This window comes from Tuber melanosporum, assembly GCF_000151645.1.
Source record: "Tuber melanosporum whole genome shotgun sequence assembly, scaffold_122, strain Mel28".
NCBI lineage: Eukaryota > Fungi > Ascomycota > Pezizomycetes > Pezizales > Tuberaceae > Tuber > Tuber melanosporum.
In genome coordinates, this window is record NW_003298780.1 from 317,407 (window position 1) to 336,147 (window position 18,741).

The 18,741-nt window shown below is 45.5% G+C and overlaps 2 protein-coding genes; one reads left to right on the top strand and one right to left on the bottom strand.

Moving 5' to 3' along the window:
• Positions 1 to 8,330: 8,330 nt before the first annotated feature.
• Positions 8,331 to 11,153, bottom strand: GSTUM_00002170001 (uncharacterized protein; the record flags this gene model as incomplete). XM_002835995.2 has 9 exons in its annotated part: positions 10,456 to 11,153; positions 10,346 to 10,393; positions 10,234 to 10,260; positions 9,967 to 10,178; positions 9,857 to 9,908; positions 9,610 to 9,796; positions 9,058 to 9,462; positions 8,741 to 8,990; positions 8,331 to 8,647 (listed from the first exon to the last, which is right to left on the bottom strand). The coding sequence occupies exons 1-9, from the start codon at positions 11,034 to 11,036 to the stop codon at positions 8,331 to 8,333; spliced, it is 2,079 nt and encodes a 692-aa protein (XP_002836041.1). The 5' UTR covers positions 11,037 to 11,153.
• Positions 11,154 to 13,900: 2,747 nt separating this feature from the next.
• GSTUM_00002171001 (uncharacterized protein) lies at positions 13,901 to 16,361 on the top strand (the record flags this gene model as incomplete). XM_002835996.2 has 6 exons in its annotated part: positions 13,901 to 14,235; positions 14,302 to 14,545; positions 14,704 to 14,903; positions 15,047 to 15,122; positions 15,232 to 15,420; positions 15,476 to 16,361. The coding sequence occupies 6 exons, from the start codon at positions 13,901 to 13,903 to the stop codon at positions 16,085 to 16,087; spliced, it is 1,656 nt and encodes a 551-aa protein (XP_002836042.1). The 3' UTR covers positions 16,088 to 16,361.
• Positions 16,362 to 18,741: the final 2,380 nt, after the last annotated feature.

Consider the following 18,741-nt stretch of genomic DNA (forward strand, 5'->3'; position numbering starts at 1 on the left):
GTATTGGGGATCCTCCTGACGCGAAAGAGTCTCAGATCCATCCTCTCTTTAGGTTTTGCTCGATGTACTTCCTAAGTTCTTCGAGCTCTGCTTCCCCTAGGGGGTATAACTTCTTATAGGGAATCTCTTTTGTCTTTCCCGTTTTTTCATCTTTGTCCAGCTGAATTTTGTGGTCGATTCCTGGTCTTCGAGGTGGTAGCTCCGTTGCTTCCTCTTCTTGGAATAGATTTGTGAATTGGTGATATTCTTTTGGAACCAATTCTTTCCATCCTTTTTTGCTTTGGTATTTCTTGTCCTGGATTGCTAGCTCTTTGCTGATGTTGATTTTTGCTAGAACCGCTTTTTTGTCTTCGTATGTCCATTTGAGAATTCCTGTTGTATCCCCTCTTCGATAATATCGTCCAAAGGCTTGTGCTGTGATCTCTTTGATCACAATTCTGTTTGTTGTATCGAGCTGGTTTTGGTCCGTACTTTCAAATCCCTTGTTTCCTCTTATGGTTTCTTCCAGTTGATCTACTTCATGCAGATCCTCTTTGTTGATTTTTTCGATTATCAACTTTGCAATTCGATCGCCTTTCTGGACTTGGTAGTCCTCTTGAGCTAGGTTGGTGAGGACCACTTTGATTTCACCGGTATAGTCGACATCAATCACCCCTGCCATGGTCATGAGTCGGTGTTTGACTGCTAGACCACTGCGGGATGCTATTCGTCCATACGTGCCTTCTGGGAGTCCAATGGCTATTCCCGTCGCTATCATTGCCTGCCCGTTGGCCGGTATCTTGATTCCTTCGTTGGCATATAGGTTGTGTCCTGCTGCCCCTTTGGAACCCTTGGTAGGCACTTTTGCCTCTTGGTCCAGTCTTTTTATCCGGACCCTCTTGTCTTGCCGCATCTCGGCAAACTTTGCGTGCAAAGTTTCTTCCTCCGCTTCTCGTATCGGTATTGAGTATACCACAGGTGAACTGTTGAGACATTGTGTCGCACATAGTTCGCTTGTAAAGGTCATCTTGTTCTTGTTCCAATCGATCGTCGGATTATGCTTCCGTAACCATGGCATCCCTAGGACTATCTCATAGTTCTTCTGATGTGCTACTTGAAAGGTTGCCATTTCCCTATGGCTGTCAATGTCCATGGGTACTGTTGCCGTATGGGTTATAGGACCCATAGCCCTTGGTTTTCCATCCACTAAGTAGACTTGTCTTGCTTTCTTCACTTGTTTGGTGTGGAGGCCGTATTTGTCGCATATTTCTTTGTCGATGAAGTCTTCAGTGGCCCCCGAGTTGAGCATTGCATATATTATTGTTTCTTCGCTTTCTCTGTTGTATATCTTCGTTTCGATCATCACATGATCTCCATCTTCTTCTCCTCTTTGCGTGTGTAGTACCATGTAGTAGTTCGCTAATTTGATGGGTTTTCCAGGTCCACATCTTGGGTCTCCCAGACCACCGTTTACTGGGGACCCTCGTCGTTTTCCGCCAGTGAATCCTCTGCTATTATTTTGCGGATGTTGCTTCTTTTCTGATTTTGGAAACGATTATTTCCAGCAGCTCTGTTTCCCTGGTATCCGTTGTCCGGCCGGCTTCTGCATTCTCGTATCCGATGCCCTGCTTTTCCACACCTTAGGCATAGTTTCCCATTCATCCTTCTGGCGTATTCTTCCTTAGACAGATTCAGAGCAGGCCCTGCTCTTGACTTGTCTAATTCCATTGGTTCGCCTGGTGGTAATGCTCGACTTTCTCCTCGAGGTGCTTGCGGTTTGAAGGTCCCGTCCACATTCTGGGATGATTGGACCACTCTATGTGCTATAGTATTTTCCGAGTTGCTCCGAACCATGTTTAATTTGCTTTCTTTGTCGATTGTCCATCTTGCAAATCGTTCGGCTGTCGTATAGCGCAGGTCAGAGATTCCCCATGCCTCTCGGAGTCTCTCACTGCAGTTTCTCAGGAGAATGATGTAGAGAGTCGCATCATCAAACTCGGCCTCGTATTCCAACAGTCGACATTCATTCCAATATGCTGAGAACATTTGTTTTCCTTGCTGGAGTTTTTCTAGCTTTCGTCTTGCTGTTTCTTTGGCGTTGGGATCTCCAAATTGTTCAAAGAGTGTCGCCTTGAACTCTTTGTATGTGACCCATTCCCTCTGCTTTCGTCTATCTTGGAAGGGCATGATCCATTGTCCCGCGAGTCCTCTAAGTAGAGATTCCACATATGGAATCTTAATTTCATCATGGTGATCTCCGTATCCCTTAATGGCAAAATATCCCTCGCATTGCACTAAGAATATTCGTAGCTTATCTTCGGCTCCTTCATATGTGTCAGGCTCCTTTGCTTTTGGTCGTTGGACATTTCCTTGCCCTGTATTTCGCGTGGCTGCAAGAAATGCCTGAAACTGATTTTCAGTCATTCCAAGTATGCTGGTTCCTGGTGCCGGAGCGGCTGGGGCTGGTGGCCCAGGTACCGCGGATCCCGACATTCTCTCGGGTCGTGGAGTTCCAGCAGGAGAGCTATCGACTGGTGATCCTTTCTCTGGAGTTACTGGGCATGCTGCTCTCGAGGGTTCTGCTGAGACGTGATCTAGGGCGTGGCTGAATCCTCCTAGATTAAGATTTTGATCGTCAATGTCAATATCTACTTTCCTGTCTGGGTTGAAGGATGCCATCTTGTATCGTTTGGCATCGCACTAGGTGACGCTTTGTAATGTAACGATCCCTCTCTGGATAGTTAATGCTTGGCGATGGGGAACGATACTTCTCTTCCTGTCTTCTTTTTCCTTTGTCTTACGATAGCTCTAGGCCTCTGCCTATATTACCAATAGTACAAGACTCTTGTCTTCTACCGGGAACGCCTATCGTAAGCTTTCTCTAACTCTTCTTCGTAAAGCGCCTTCTTTGGCGTAACGATAACGTTACAATAAAGATAAAGATCGTAAAGGTGTTTTATATTCGTTAAAGTAATAAGTAGGAAAAGTACTTAGAACAAAGCGTGAAGAACCTATCTTCCTCTGCCGCATTGGCCTCCTTATATAGTGTTCTTCCCGCCTTTAGTCATGTGAGCTAAAGTGGTCACATGTGCGAAACTAAATCATAACAAACTAGTCATATGACCAAAGTGGTCACATGCTCAAAACCCATGACCTCATAGCGAGGTCATGTGCAAAACTCATAAACCAATCATAACGCAATAAACAAGTCATATGACTCGACTGAGTCATATGCACAAAACCCATGACATCATAATGAGGTCATGTGCGAAACATAAATCATATGCGCAAGGCTTACCCGTAAGGCACACTTGTAAGGCATACTTGTCAGGTGCATGTCCCATGGCTCATACTTGAGCCATGTGCGAAAGCATCCCAAATCCTACAAATAACAAATCATATAACCCGAATAGGTCATATGCGTGAAACAATAACATACCTGTGACTCATAACCATGTGTCACGTGAAAACCCTTTCCTTGCTAAGCCATGTTCGTGACACTTTGTTTTCTTCTTCCAAACTCAGGATGCTTCTTCTTAAGAGTTGTTGGAAAGCTTGTATCAGGATTATCTATTACTGTTAGAGGACGACTGAGTTTTGTATACCTTAGTTTTGTACAGTATAGTATTCTTTTATTCACCCTTTTTGATTATCGTTGCCAGGTAATAACCATCTTGTTCTTGTAGTTCCACTTCTGGTCGGAGGGTAGGGTGCATGGCATTTATAGAATTATCACTTCAGAATGTAACCAGATGTTAGGAATACCGGAATCCAATACCCAGGAGTCATCCTAAGTAGAGTAACCTCACCTGGAATCAGAATCTCTGGTCTCTAACACCTCCCTCTGGCCTCCTTACGGGGCCCGTATGTCATCATACATATTAATCCCAATTACGTCCTGTAACTATAATACCATGTAATTGAAGGTATCAGATTAACACTGTATACATCACCGCCATCTGTCTAGCCAGATCCTGTTCATAGGATATATGAGAGGTGACCATTGGCTAGGTCTGAGAAGTAGAACAGAGTAAATCTGTCAACTGCTCAAAAGGTTACTAGGCTTCAAAGATGCAATACCTTTGGCCTGGACTGTAGGTAACAGGACGTATCTGCTTAAAGAGATAGTATTGAATGGTAAAGGATCCCAGTAAGAGACCAATACATTCACACCCACCCTACAATATTTAGAAGAGTCTAGAATCCCGAGAAATACTACTATAGAAGTTATTAGACTTCACAGAGTATTGCAACCAAGTTTCAGAATATGTTGTAGTTACAAAGACAACTTCTCATACTACAACAGTGATTGAAATCCTGTTACCTAAAGCAACCAAGAGTTGCCGACTAAGGGAATAATTGTCAATCTGGTAGAATAGCTTCCTGCGAAGTAGTAGGAAGTTCTCCAGAAGACATCTATTGGTTGAGTAAAGAGTTATGGAGGTTTAAAGTCAGGAGACTAAAATAGTCTTGTGATTATGGCTACCTTCGTAAATACAACCCGCAGATGAAACTGATCAGTTTATTAATAACGAAGACAATTGGAGCTAACTCAGTTCAACTTGAGAACTAGGCCACAAGTCTAAAGACTCTAAAGATCAGATAACTACTATTGGGAACAGTATAGTTCTGAGTTTGTTATATCATAATTAGCAAAGAGGGCGTGGTAATTTTCAGGATCTCCAGGTGTTTGCACCTTTCAAGAATATCTAATGTTGCGAGTTATAATCAGAAAAGTATATAGTTGTATAATAAATAGATGTAGTCTACGAACACTCAAACATGGAATATAAATATTGAAGTGCCTCCCAAGCTTTAGACATTATTAAGCAATGGAGAAGAGGCCTTAACAATATAATATTGTTTTACGATTTTATTTTACTTTACCCAATTTACTTCACTCTTAGTAGTCATAAATGAAAGGAGTAAACCTGAGCCTTCCTAGACATTCTCCATCTACAGAAACGAATTTTGATTGGCCTAGACAATTCTAAAGTCTATCAGATTGTCTCAGCCTAACACCAGAGATGCTTCCTGTCTTCATTCGATCCCTATATATTAGTTAAGAGATCTGTGGCTACATCCATGATTCTTTTAACATGTTTCTATTGAGTTGCTGAAGCTCATTTAATTTCCTGTATAACAGATCATTCGTGATAGAGGATTGGAATTGATCCTTGAGGTATTTGAGTACTGTGGTTGCTCTTAGCTTCAGATTTCCACCATATTTCTTATAGCATTAGTGGTAAGCATCCATTGTCTTTCCTTCTCAGAATGATGCTAAGTATATTCCAAATGTAGGTACTTCCATATCTACTTTCTTCAAGGTAAGGTAGTGAGCAAGCATTGTTGCCCATCAATTAAATGCTTTGGGTTTAAGGTTTTTCCTTTCTCCTGTGAACTAGGATAGCAGGTAGAGCTTGAGTCCAGGCATATCAGGTAATTTGAGGTCTTCTTCTTCTTCTTCTGGTCTTGCCCTAAAGTTTCCACCTCCTGAAGGTCTTCCTCCTGTACTAGGCATATCTGATTTGCTACTAGACTCAGAATCATTCAAGGATCTAAAGGTATGTTTCTTTGCTAGCATAGGAGAGAACTCTCCTGGAGGTTGCAGGGCTTCAGTGTTTGCAGGTTCTTCAGACTCTTTAGCAGAGCATCGGGGTTGTTTCTTTCCTGAATAGTCTTTCTGTGGGATCTGCTTCACACTTCTGGTCGTCAATTACTCTATTTTGGTATTGAGACAAAGCCAAATGTACTGTGATTCTGCCACTTCTCTCCGCTAGTGCTCTGAGGTGGATGTTGATAAGTTGATTAAGCCTAAATCTGGTGACAGGCTCTTAACCACTTGCTGAGGTTAAAAAAATGTAACATGTTTACAAGGTGCTATTCACATTATCAGTAATAGGTACGATCATTGGCAGGTAGCCTGCTCTACCAGTGAGGAGGCGAGAGCTGAAAACTAAAGGAGGCTTTAAGGGTGTACTGAGAAAACTATAAAGTAACAGTTCAACTAAGTATATTAAAATACTGTCTGTTGAAGTCTGCTATTTCTATCGTGGAATCTGGCGGTTTTTAAATACACAAATCTGTTCATGTCTAGCATGAACAAAACTATTTAAAGGTATCAAATGATACACTTTGGTAAAATAAATTAAGTATCAAACAATACTTAAAACATAACATAAAACAAAACCAAGTACCAAATGATACTTAAAACAAACCAAGTATCAAAGCGATACTTAAAACAAAACATAAAACAAAACCAATAACCAAGTACCCATACCGGTTACAGGGTCGGGTTGTCTGTTGAACCCTCCACTCACTGGAGGCCATACTGAGAAAAACCTGAGAGATAGTCTTTCAAGGAGGTTTCTTTTGTTTTGGGGTTTTTTATTTTTCAAGAGAATATGGTGTGGATTTTCTTGTTGCCTCCTGCAGATTTCCTTCTTGAACTTGCATGTTAGCTTTTTCGCTGATGGTGAGAGGGATTTTCTTGTGCAGGTGGATTGTTCTTCTTGCTTCACTGGTGACTTGGCTTAGTGTGGGTTCTTGTTTGGGGGTTTGATGTGGGGTTGGTCCCATACCAGAGGGACTTGGAGTAGCTTGTTTTTTCCTAGGCCTGCAGAGGAGGCTTTTGCCCAACATACTTTAGGGTTAAAGCGGGGACCCCTGCATGGTCTCTATTGGAGGTTTGCGCCTATTTAAGGAAATAAATTCTAGGATTTAACAAAAAAAAAAAAAAACACATATTTTTATTATTATTATTTTTTAAAAAACTTTTCCCGCCACGGGGTTTTTTGTGCTCACGGATTAACGCCCACATCCAAGCGCTATTACGATATCCAAGTATAAAGATACACAAACCCACTTAAATTACCACGAAATCCACCAGCCAATACGGTAAGCCAGCGCCCCCTCTAGACTACCGGTACCCTATGATAATTTACCAAACTCACAGCAGGCACGAAGCATCATACCGCTACCGTCCACCCGAAAAGTCGGATTCGCAAAATATATGGCAACGAATCCGCGCTTATCCGATATCTCAGCCCATACAAGCACAAATCCGCGACCCCTATTCTCGGATACTCGTACCGTAATGTCGAAGCACTCTTGAAAAAAGGAACTGCTATTGCATACCATGCACCAGCAGTTCTTTTTAAAACTACGGTATGATACCAGTTGACTTACCTCTTTCTTGCCTGCTTCGAGTACTAAACCTCTCCAATACCGTATGATACCGGTACAGTACAGTACAGTACTCCAACTCAAACCTAGTTTTCCATATAAGTTATACCTACAGCACAGGGGGGGGACCTTCAACCAACTCCCTCCTTCCTCCCTTCCTCCCTTCCACGCTCCATCCATTCACTCACCCTTTCAATGGTAGGAAAAAAAAGGAAAGAAAAAAAAAGGAAAGAAAAAATGCCGTATGATACAAATGCGTTGTTACGAGAAAGCAAGGCTACCCTTGCCTGCGAGCAAAAGCAAGCAGACGATAAACAGGACAATGCTGAAAGAAAGAGAGGGAAGAAAAAACTACGTGGACCTTATCGTCCGGGCAAGCACTCAAGCAAGTAGGTCTCAACTCAACAGTGTAGAGCTGGATGGAAGACGAGTATGGTAGGGTTATGCTGCCGTGCACAAGGCAGCATCATTCAAGTAGCTAAGTGCTCGCACAAGGCTCTGACAATTCGTTCCTGGCGGGAGAGTATATAGCTATTCTTGTATGGGAAGTGTAATCAATTTTTATTATATTGTACCGTGAGTTATATTGTGTGCAGTTTATCAGTATCAGGTACCCGAAAATTTGCTACCAAATTTTGACCACTATGCGTTCGAGGGCTTCCTAGCTACTACCTATATATTGTGCAGATCATCGCCTAGTACTCGTACAAGTGTAGTTCAGGAAGAATAGATAAGGGGAAAATGCAATTTAGATGGGAAAATTTTTGAGATGAATGATACCCCCCAAGAGATACAATACTTTGACACTACCATAGGCAGATACTCGTAGATGGAAGGAGAGAAGCCTCGTCAGCCCATACCGTACAGTACTGTGCCGAGACATACCCAGTGCCACGTTCCTTCTTTCCTTTCTTTTTTTTTCCTCGCATTTCGCACGTTCGCTCTCGCCAAACCAAATACCGGCGTGCCGTGCTTCAAGCTTGAAAAATAAAGGAGACAAGACAAGCACGAGGGAAAGGAGAGAAGGTGGAAAAATAACTCAAATACGGCCCTGTGTTTGATTCAATAAAACAAAAAACCGATCCGGTCTTTAGGGAAAGAGAGAAAGAGAAAGGAAGAACACAAAACCCAAACTACTCCGATGCAAATCTTTTCTTTTCCTTTTTCTAACACCAAGTGAATACCGGATTCCTGGACTTGACGGCCTCTAACCTCTCGACGATGACCTTCCTCTGCGCACTTTCGCTGCCACCAACAGCCGAGTATCCCAAATCGCCTTCTGCATCATCATCGTTGTATACGTTCCGCGGGGGACCTCCGCCAAGGCCACCTGTCAGCGAGAACCTCCGCCTTCGAGGGTCGAGAAGGCCCGGAGCATCCTTCCTCCTAGACGGCCCATTTCGGCTGCCAGCATCGAAGCTCTTGTAATCCAGTCTTTGCGGTCTTGGGGAGCCCGGAGCACCACTACGGATACCTGCGCGTCCTGTTGGTGATTTGGAGACAGCGGGTTCCGCAGGGGACTGAGGTGAACTAGGAATAAGAGCACTTTGTTGATCGCTGAGCTCGCCGCCGTTACTAGATCCAATACTAGTGGTTCTAGATATTCCCAACCTCACGGAACTTGGTATCTCGTAACGTGGCGGCGAGAGCCCTAGTCCTAGTATATCGATCTCTCGAGACAGAGGAGCCGACGAGGCAGCAGCCCCTATATCCATCTCTACCTGTTCGTTGAAACCTCGTTCAAGGTCATGCCCCCGCCGATGTCTAGCATCAGACGTGGTAGGCACACGTAGTGGAACGGCAACCGGAACTTCCATTTCATCATCCTGCGGTTTCGGTCAGCTGTTGTCTAGCTTCCCCAAGCTGCAAGCCCCATGCAGAGATGCAACGTACCCAAACGTGGACCCTCGTTCTCCTCGTCAATTCTAGAGGACCCTGGTCAGGTGTTTTCAAGGTTTCGACTACATTGAACGCCTGACCCTTCAACACTGCGATCTGTTTCTGGAACATTCTCTCCTTGAAGTCTGAGTCTTGCTCAAACAATCGACGAAGTAGGGTTTGTGTTTCCGCCCACCATTTCGCAGATGTCAAGATTGGTAGAAAGTGATCCCTGGTCTTCTGGGAGAAGGGCTGACCGATGAGAGACACCGGGAGGAAGAGCCATCCAAAAGGAAAGCTCCTCCATTGATCAGGATGCTTCCAAGGGAAGGCCAACGAGTTGTCAATGGCACCGATAGTCAACGCAGCGCCGGCACCTGGTTGAGGGGTTTCGGACCTTGAGCTTGCAACCATTGGTTCCTGCACTCGATACATGGGGGATGCGGAACGTACGGTGTTCAACCCAACCGTGCTCGGATCAAGACTACCGTTTTGTGGGGACGAAGACACCCCGTTGAGTTGAGTTGGCTGAGACACCACGGTAACCTCCGATGTCTGCCAATTAACCCTGATCATCCAATTATCCAAACCCCTATCTGTGTTCCGCATAATATAATCTAGAATTACGAGCTTCTCAAGCTCCTCGCGAAAGTTTTGCTGCAGCTGCTCAGTCCATACAAACCGGCGATTATCTGGGTCATCCACTGACAATGGTGTGTGAGACTCTTCGTCAGAGTCATCATCGACAGCGCCACTAGGTCTACATGCAGACACCCAAGGCGCTCGCCTCCTAGGAGCAGAGTCTGTCCGAAACGATGAATTGAACTGGTCCGGCCATGGGTGCTTTCGCAGAAAAACGTTTGCATCTATCCCATGATATCAGCACAGGGACTCCGAGTGTGCAAGCACAAACAAGTGACAAACCCTGAAACCCCTTAAGAAACACTTGGAAACTGCCAACCTTAGATGGCAATGGCTTGTGCTTCTTATAGTAAGCTCGCCGATCCCAGTAGTCATAGTGGAACGATTTGCTTGACAGCTTGACAACATCTGTATAAGGAACAAGAAATGTCTTCAACTGCCGATCCAAAAGGCAAGCCGCAGCTTCAGAGATGTAGCTAAGATTGGGTATCAAGCTGTATCCATATTAGCGGGTAGCTCCAGAGTCGTCAGCTGGGATATATTGCCTACCACGCACGACCGAAAAAGCAAGGGAACCTGCAACCATGGGGCTCAACGCTTAGCAGATACACCCAACCAAATTGCCAACCTGAAGAGTCCAATAGGACTGCGGGGGACTGACAAAGTACGATGAAGCCACTTCATCATTTTAGGATTAAGCTTCCCATAGCTATTGAGAACACTTTTAGCAAATGTGCACAAAAAAACATGAAGCAGGATTGAAACACGTACGGCTCTTCATCCTTTGGTTTGAATACTCCTACAACATTGCCATCACTATCCCGCATAAAGTAGCTTCCGGAGGAGCCCTGCTTGATCAATTTAGGATCGATTCCTTTCCTAATAGCCAGCCTGACGGATTCGACTATCTCCTCGAACTGATCCTGGGTAAACTGAATGTTTTCCGCCACCGGTGACAGGCCCAATGGGCTGGCATCCGTAAGCGGTCTCGTGCCCTCCGGTGGTACAAAGACCGAGTAAACGATTTCCAAAGGTGGATGCTCCTGCTGCGAACGCCCTTTCTTGAACTTGAATTTGTTGGCAATCTCGTGACTCCACCGCTCCAAACGCGCATTGATCGCTTTGATATCAACACCAGAGCTATTACTTCGCAGGCGCTTCATAGATCTGCCATTGTGAGACGGAGTGACAGGCCCATAGGGAGTTGATAGCATAGAGGTGGGTGGACGAGGCTGAACCGTCACAACCCGGCCGGGGTGATCCACGATGGATTCCCGGTCGTCATCATCCGAATCGGAAAGCTGAGCCTCCTGAGCAAGCCTCTCATAGCCGGAGGCAGCAAGGCGTGGCATCAGGGGAGGTTGTTTAAACCGATAGTGATGATGAGGGGGGTGGATAAGGGGGATGATGATAGCTCCTTCGGTTGTTGTGCGTGGGGTTTGGTTTGCGTGGAGGTAGGGGTTGTGTTGGTGGAGATGGGGAGGCAGCATGGTTGGCAGGAGAAGTAGCAACGTAGAAAGGTGAGTTGAGGTAGGGATTACAAGTGATAGGAACAGGGAACAACAAGGAATGGCCGCCGCACCAGGAATGGTATAGTCTGACCAGGCAAATGGTATGGCAAATTACGATTGTACGGTACTCTACAGTATGATACAACAATACAACAACGAAGCCGCAGGCAACGGATTAGTCTACCGTTCCCGCCACTCGGCTTCTGAAGCGTATCCGAAAGTTTCTGTTTCGACGGTAGGATAAAACGCATGCTGTGTGATACTTGTAGCTCCAACACGAAGAGAGGCTTCACGGTCTAGTAGATATTCCGGGATCTAGATGATACAGAACTGTACTCGTGGATGGTTGAGCACAATACCGTAGTAGAGCTGTAGAGCCGCATTACAGAGCCGCTGGCCCCAGTTCCTCCAGTCTTTTTGTAGAGTCCCGGATCGGTATAGGGTGCATTCCGCCGCCAAAGTAAATGCGGCATGGTGAAAAGAAGGTGAATAGAAACATCTTCGGGCTCTCCCGCCAGCCGCCTCGGCAGTTTAGACAACACAGGCGCAGAGCCGCACAATGACGACGTTTCTCACCATTTCACTACACACCCTCTTCGTGAAAAATGAGATCAAAAAATAAAAACCCCCCGCGATTTGCTCTGCAGCGCCCACTTCTTTATTTTTTTTTCTCGTGTGTGGTGTCCTCCTCGATACCCGCGCGCGCGTCTAAGGAAGGAGAAAAAGAAAAGAGAAGAAGAAGAAGAAAAAGATATCGGCTTCTGAAGTTTTTAACCGCTGGGTCGGTTCCTAACGGTTCTTTTAAAATAGATCTCACCAAACACAATCAATCACTATGCAGTACCCCCCCAAGAGCATCCCCAAAACAGTATCTCCGCAGGTTGGCGAGAATCACAACCATCACCTCAACCCTTATTGAGGCAACCTTCTCCGGAATAAGGCTATGGGCAGTAACGTATAGGTACCGTAGACCTATTCCCGGCGAATTCTTCGAAGTCCGACTTCCCATGCATTAAACCAAGATAGGCGAGAAAACCTCTTGTCTCTGAAACTTCTCGTCAATCTGGGGGACACGCTTGGCGTTTAAAAATTTACCCAAGAGGTCAAACTGGCAAAAATTGCCGATGTCCCCAATTGTGCTGGGGCGCGGTCCCGTACCCGTACGGTTGTTGGCCCCTTCTCCTTCCTTCTTTTTCAGTGTGAAGGGGCGCCGGCATTACTTGTCGACAATTATTATTATATTGTGGAAATCAATCACAAATGAGTGGTTAGTCACTGTATTCCGATACTTCATAGTCTCAACCAGTATTTTTTGATGGATTTTTACAATGCTATTATTATTTTCTCTCTCTCTCTCTCTCTTTATCTGAGAGCTCCTCTCTCCCCCCCTGTTCCCCTCGTCCGCCAACGATCCACCATCGGCGGATAATCTTATCGTACCGCAGAGCTTCCAAGCTCCCGGGAACGGGCGGTCGGCTCAGCCCACCAAAAAGTCACCGACGTGATATTTAATTATGAGCTTGTGTGTGTGAATGTGTGTGTGGCTGCTGGCTGTGATGCAACCAGAAGGTGAGCTGCATGCTTCTAGAAGAATGATGGAAGACTCCTTGTTCGCTTGGCGTGATCCTAAATTGGAACAGTGGGCATGCCGACTGCGCTCACTCCCAATTCAGAATGTGATCACCCAACGCTATCGGAGAATCTCACGGATTCTCACTTATCAGAAGCGATGCTAATCCTAATCGTTTACCGTACAGTACTGTAGTTGGCGGGAAAGGAACAAGGGGAGCTGAGGAGGCACGAAACAAAAAAGGGGTAAGGCAATCGTCCAAAATCGTACAATTGTTATGGGGGCAACCCCACCATCACCGCACCAAAATATGCGTGTCAGCAAATTCCCCTTATATCCATGTTCGTCATGCCGCTTATCTCGAGTTCGGGCCGGGCGTGGCTCGGAGAAGACATGTCGTTGTACTTGCAGACCTTATGTATGATGCATAGTGCCAAGTACCTGGCTGTATTTTCGGGATTATCTGGAGCCCGGTGCTAATTTTATCGAAGTACATTTTCCCCAACTGTTCGGTACCAGATGCTGTGGATAGGCAGTGGACTCGGTGCTTCTTCCCTTACTGCTTTGCCGCGGTTGCTGCAGGCTGGGGTATGAGTGCTGGTGCTGAGTGCTGGTGCGCAGCACAGCAGCGAGTGAGAGAATTTGAATTGGTGAAGAGACATGGTGAGGGGTTCTGTGAGGGATATTGAGAGTGACAAATACGACTAGAGAGTAAAGGGGAGAGAAGGGCGGTAGAGGAATGAAAAAGGTCTTAGATTGAATGGCATATACTTGTAGAGTAGAGAGAACACGCAGGCGCAGGGAAGTGTGTCTCTGTATGTGTCTATCGTTAGCCAGGAGAAAAGGGGGATCAATTGATGAGCCCCAACGAGTAGCAAGTGAATGGGCGAAGTAGAGAGTGGACAACGGGAATAACGATAACGATAAACTGTGATGCTAATGGCCAGAATTTATTGTGTAGATGTCAAATCCCGTAAGTATGATGTATCGGATGCCAGGGACATCGAGTGATGGGAAGGAATGAGGGGGGGGACTGCGAGCAGAGTTTGAAAAAGACGGTTAGACCCACAACTCTCTCGCCCCCATTGAAGCAGGGCAGGAAGTGCGGTGGGGAGATCTGGTTCATCGAATAGTAATGATCGTAATTTGGCATCCGCCTCCACAAAGCACTAGAGAAAGGCGAGTGGATGAGAGTGTGGGTGTTATTCTGTTTTTCCCTCCTTCTTTTTCTTTCCTTCTATGGTGTGTGTATCTGCACTTATCAAAGAAGCATTTTTTCTCTCACAGATCCGGGCTTATCTACTGCCTGCGCACCACCCCCTTTCCACTCTTTCGTTGTTTCTTTCCTCCTTCCATCCTCATTCCTTGCAGCCCTCGATCTGTAACCGCGCTCCACAAAAAGAAACCCAGTCCACCACCACTCACTTATCCTTCATCCTTCCACTCCTTTCCCCCTCGAGCACCTTCTTAGTATTTTTTTGACTTTTATCGTTGGTTACGGTATTATATTCCTACTGTATTTGTTTTTCCTTCAAGTATCCCACATCCCCCCTCTCCGGCACCAGCAATCCATCAACACAGCCTCTCCTTTTTTCATTATCGAAATATCGCTCTCGTTTTCTACTCCCATCCTCATATATTACTCGTTCGCTTTTATCTACCCACCACTTTTGAACTTATTCGTCTCCCTGCCTCCCCCCATCCACTCCCACATTCAAAAACAAAACCCCTTCCAAATATCCCTTCTTCTCACTTACACACACTCCCCCCACACATAATCGTACTCAGTAATTATTATCTTCCTCGCCTGTCCTCTGATCCTATCGCTCACTCATAAACACTCACTCACCTCTCACTCAAACCCTCTTCCTACACCCCCTCCCCCCCATCATCCTTTTATCACCTGCTCTGCTTCTACAAAGCAGGCCTCGGTGCTAGAATAATCATAAGCTGGCTCCCACGGCTCTTTTCTATTCTCCTGCTCCGGAGCGGCTCCCATCTCCACATCATCTTCTTCATCCCACATCTGGCAGTGACGAAACAATCCTTCCTTCCATCTCACGGACTCCATCTAGATCCCCATTGCCATCTCTCAACAACACGCTGGCTTCCGTCGCTCTCCCGTCTCCCCCGTTGCGGTAGGTTGCCAACCCCCCCCCCGGTATTTAAACTTTTCGCCTTTTCCCGCTCGTGTTATCAACCCGAACTTTCCTTATCTCCACGCGAGTCACTTTTCCCCCCAAAGATCTCCTTTACTGACGTCCAACTCAATTATGGATAGGATTAACGGGGGTTTTCCAATGACTTTCGCAACTTCATCACCAGGGGCGAGTACTGCTGGCCAGGGGACTACTCCTGTATGTGTTTTCTTCTGCTTTTTTCATACCCTGTTGACACGCGACTTTTTTTTCTCCCCTCCTAATTTTTTTCTTCGCTTATCGCGTATGTCCTAACACAATGTAATAGCCCATCTGTCAAAATTGCACAACGTCAACAACTCCATTATGGCGACGGGATGAAAGTGGATCAGTTCTCTGTAATGCATGCGGTCTATTCCTCAAGCTTCACGGCAAGGCACGACCCATTAGCTTGAAGACGGATGTTATCAAAAGTCGAAACCGTGTGAAGAATTCCGGTCAGCCGGCCAAGAAGAAAGTCGGTCATATCTGTTACCTCATGGTTGCCGTTGTCTAACCCAGATCTTTTGCAGAGTCTATTCGATTCACCCAATGGATCGGCAAATAACCACTCAGCAGCCCGGTCAGAAAATGGGACACCCCCACCCGGGCACCGCAAACCATCTTCAGGTACCGCTTCGAATAGATCAGTATCTCCCCAATCCCGGGCCGGAACTCCTCTACCACCACCATCGCATATGGCACCATCGATATTTGAATCTCTTCACCAAGCTGAAAACTCAATGGTTGGTAGCCCCTCAACACTACCAGCCATAAACACCCTGAATCATCCATCGCCAGGATCCACATCTTCGCTCCACGATCGGCACTTGGAGAACCCGGCACTGACTCTTGATTGTCTGATCAGTGCTAATAATAAACTCAAGACTCGTGTGGCCGAATTGGAATTGGTGAACGATCTATTTCGAGGCCGAGTGAGCGAACTCGAGACTAGCGAAGCCAATGCCCGGCGAGCGGAAATCACACGAAGAGAAGTCGAGGCGCAGTTACGGTTGTGCTTGGATGCCAGCGCTAAGCGCGAGGAAGAGCTCAAGAGGAAATTAGACGATGCTGAGAGGGAGCTTACCGACCTGCGTGGCGATCAGCAACGGAAAAAGGTCAGAGTCTCTGACCTGACTGAATGAAAAATCATTCCGAAGGGTGAACAAAACAATCACGGACAAAAGAGGAGGAGCAAAAAAAATTAAATTTAAAAGTTAATATGGTTTGCATGAGCCTTATTCCTAAATACTGACGGGCGATTTTGTTACATGTCCTGCGACTTTTTGCCTTTTATTTTACATTTTTCGCTTTATACATCCATGGTTGAGATTTTTCAATCTCCCTTGACCATTCTGACAAAAGCAAAAGATAAAAAAGTTTTTCTCGCTCTGGGGCTTTCTGGTATGGTCACAGGCTAAGAGAATAGAAAAAAAGAAAAAAAAAAAAGAAAGGGAATGAGCTTTTGTGGGAGTATTAGGGTTTTGGCTGTCTATTTTTGTTTTTCTTTCCTTTCGTTTTTTCCTTTATCTCACTTCCGCCCCCCCCCCTTTATCTCTCTCTACTCGAGCACTTTCCTCCTTATTTATCTCCCTCGACACCACACCTTTTAATCTAATTTCATCATTTCTTATCGCTTGCTAACTAACTAACTTACCTTAACGCTGATGGTCTTCAGTTCCTCTTATTTTTTATCTTTCGTTTCTTATCCCCATCCCCATCGTCATCATCGTCATCGTCATCATCATCAGCATTTTTTCTTTCCTTTCCCGTCACTCATTCATTTATTTGCATTTTCACAGTTATATGGACGGATGGACGCTAAACTTCGCGTGGTGGGCCTAGTTTTTCTCACTCTTTTCTCATATCATCCAGTTTACAAAAAAGTTGGCGGGGTTCTTTTTTTCTTTCCTTTTTCCTTTTCACTCTTTTCTAAGACGAAGATTACTTACCTATTGTAACTCTACTCATAATAACTAACTTTTGGATCTGATTGATTATATTTTTATTATTATATTTTTTTTTTTTTTTGTTCTATGCTTGTTCTGTCTCTTCTGGTCTTGTGTGTGATAGAGCTCCTTTTTTTTTCCTTCAATTGGAATGAATAGATACCGGTAGATAGAGATACCCTGTCATATCATATCATATCAACCGGCTGGGGCTTGTTTTGTTTATCGGATGGGATGAATACCGTGTCGTACCGAGGGAAGCAAGGATAGACGGGGGCTGGTTCACGGGTAATCGTAATCGGAAATCAGGATCCTATTATTGCCGGTAGGTTGATATTTTTGATCGATTTCCTTCGGGAAGTGGTATGGTTTTTCCCTCTTTTTTTTTCCCTTGCACATTACCAATTCGAGTACCGGCGCCTTATGGAATTTATTCGTGCTGCACTACTTGGCAGTTCAGTTATGTTGTTGGAGGAGGGAGTACCGGTATGAAATATGATACCGGCATGATAAGGGGCTTAGGTTGGTGGATAGACTTACTCGTAGACAGTACTCGTGGTTAACTTATCGTAGACAGGCTAGACCGTGGAGGTGTCTAATTCAGGTAGCGCACGCCGCCGCCGCCGCCGCCATAGCTTAAGTTAACTCGAGTACCGGTACCGGTATGATACTCCTCAAAAAGTCTTGTCCTCGCTCGAGCACGATGGGCACAAACAACCACTCTACCACATACCTCCTCGCCTGCAAGAGTCGCACTCACTCACTTCTTACAACCATCTCCCATAGATACTACTACCACTTACCACTTACCATAGTTTCTATGGATATTCTATTTAGGAGCGATATCAACAACAACCATCCTACCGGTACTGGTACGGTTATCGTAGGCTGCCAAAGTAGAGTAGAGTACCGGTAATTGCCCTTGTTATTACCACTGGCGCCTATAGACTACTAGAACAAACTTCTGTTTGTTTGATCTTGGCGAGTAAGTAATACGAGTAGTCTAGTGGTCGTCGTCATCCCGAAATTTCCCATTCCACGACGACACACCCTTACGGTAGGCGCGCGTGTGTCGAACGGACGGCATTTTTGTACATTTAGGCAGGTATCGTATCGTGGGGTACCTAAACTGTCTGGGGGGGGGGGGGGATGTTCTTGGGGATTCTATATATAAAAGTTTTTTTGGGGGCATAACTTGCATAAGTTTGCCCTGGTATGTTCAGCTTCCCATGGGAGGCGGGGGGGGGGCGTTCCTCGAGTGGTCAGTCGGTCGGTCGGTTGGTTTTTTTTGGTCAGGGGTGGTGCAGTGCTGGTGTACTCGACTCGAGTACAGTACAGTGTTAGTATAATATAATGTTGTAAAATGTTTGGATTGAATAGGTAGCATTTTGCGGTCCTACGGAGAGAGGGGGGGGGCTTGGGTGGACTACTGCGAACGCCTGTGTTTGTAGAGTGGGTTTAAAAGAGTGGGGGGGGACTTGGGGGAAAACAGTGTTCATTGCATGAGTGGAAGGGTTTGTACTGTTATCCGCAATTCATGTCCATTCTCACCCGGCAACGGTGCTTTATCATGGTTTATCTACAGGGTCACGGTCTTCCTACGCATAATAGCGGTGGTACTGGCAATGGGTATGGTTCGAACCGCGCAATTGTATGGGTACAGTACAAGTTACAGGCATTTATGATACTTGTAGATCAGTATTACAATTACAAATGTCCCTGCCCTCGTGTCTATTCGGGTACCGGTACTTGTATCATACGGTACAAGTAGGAGAGTAAAAAATAAACAGGGGGGAAGAATGGGGGAAGGAAAAAAAAGAAGCAAAAAATACTTCGCACAACTCGACTTC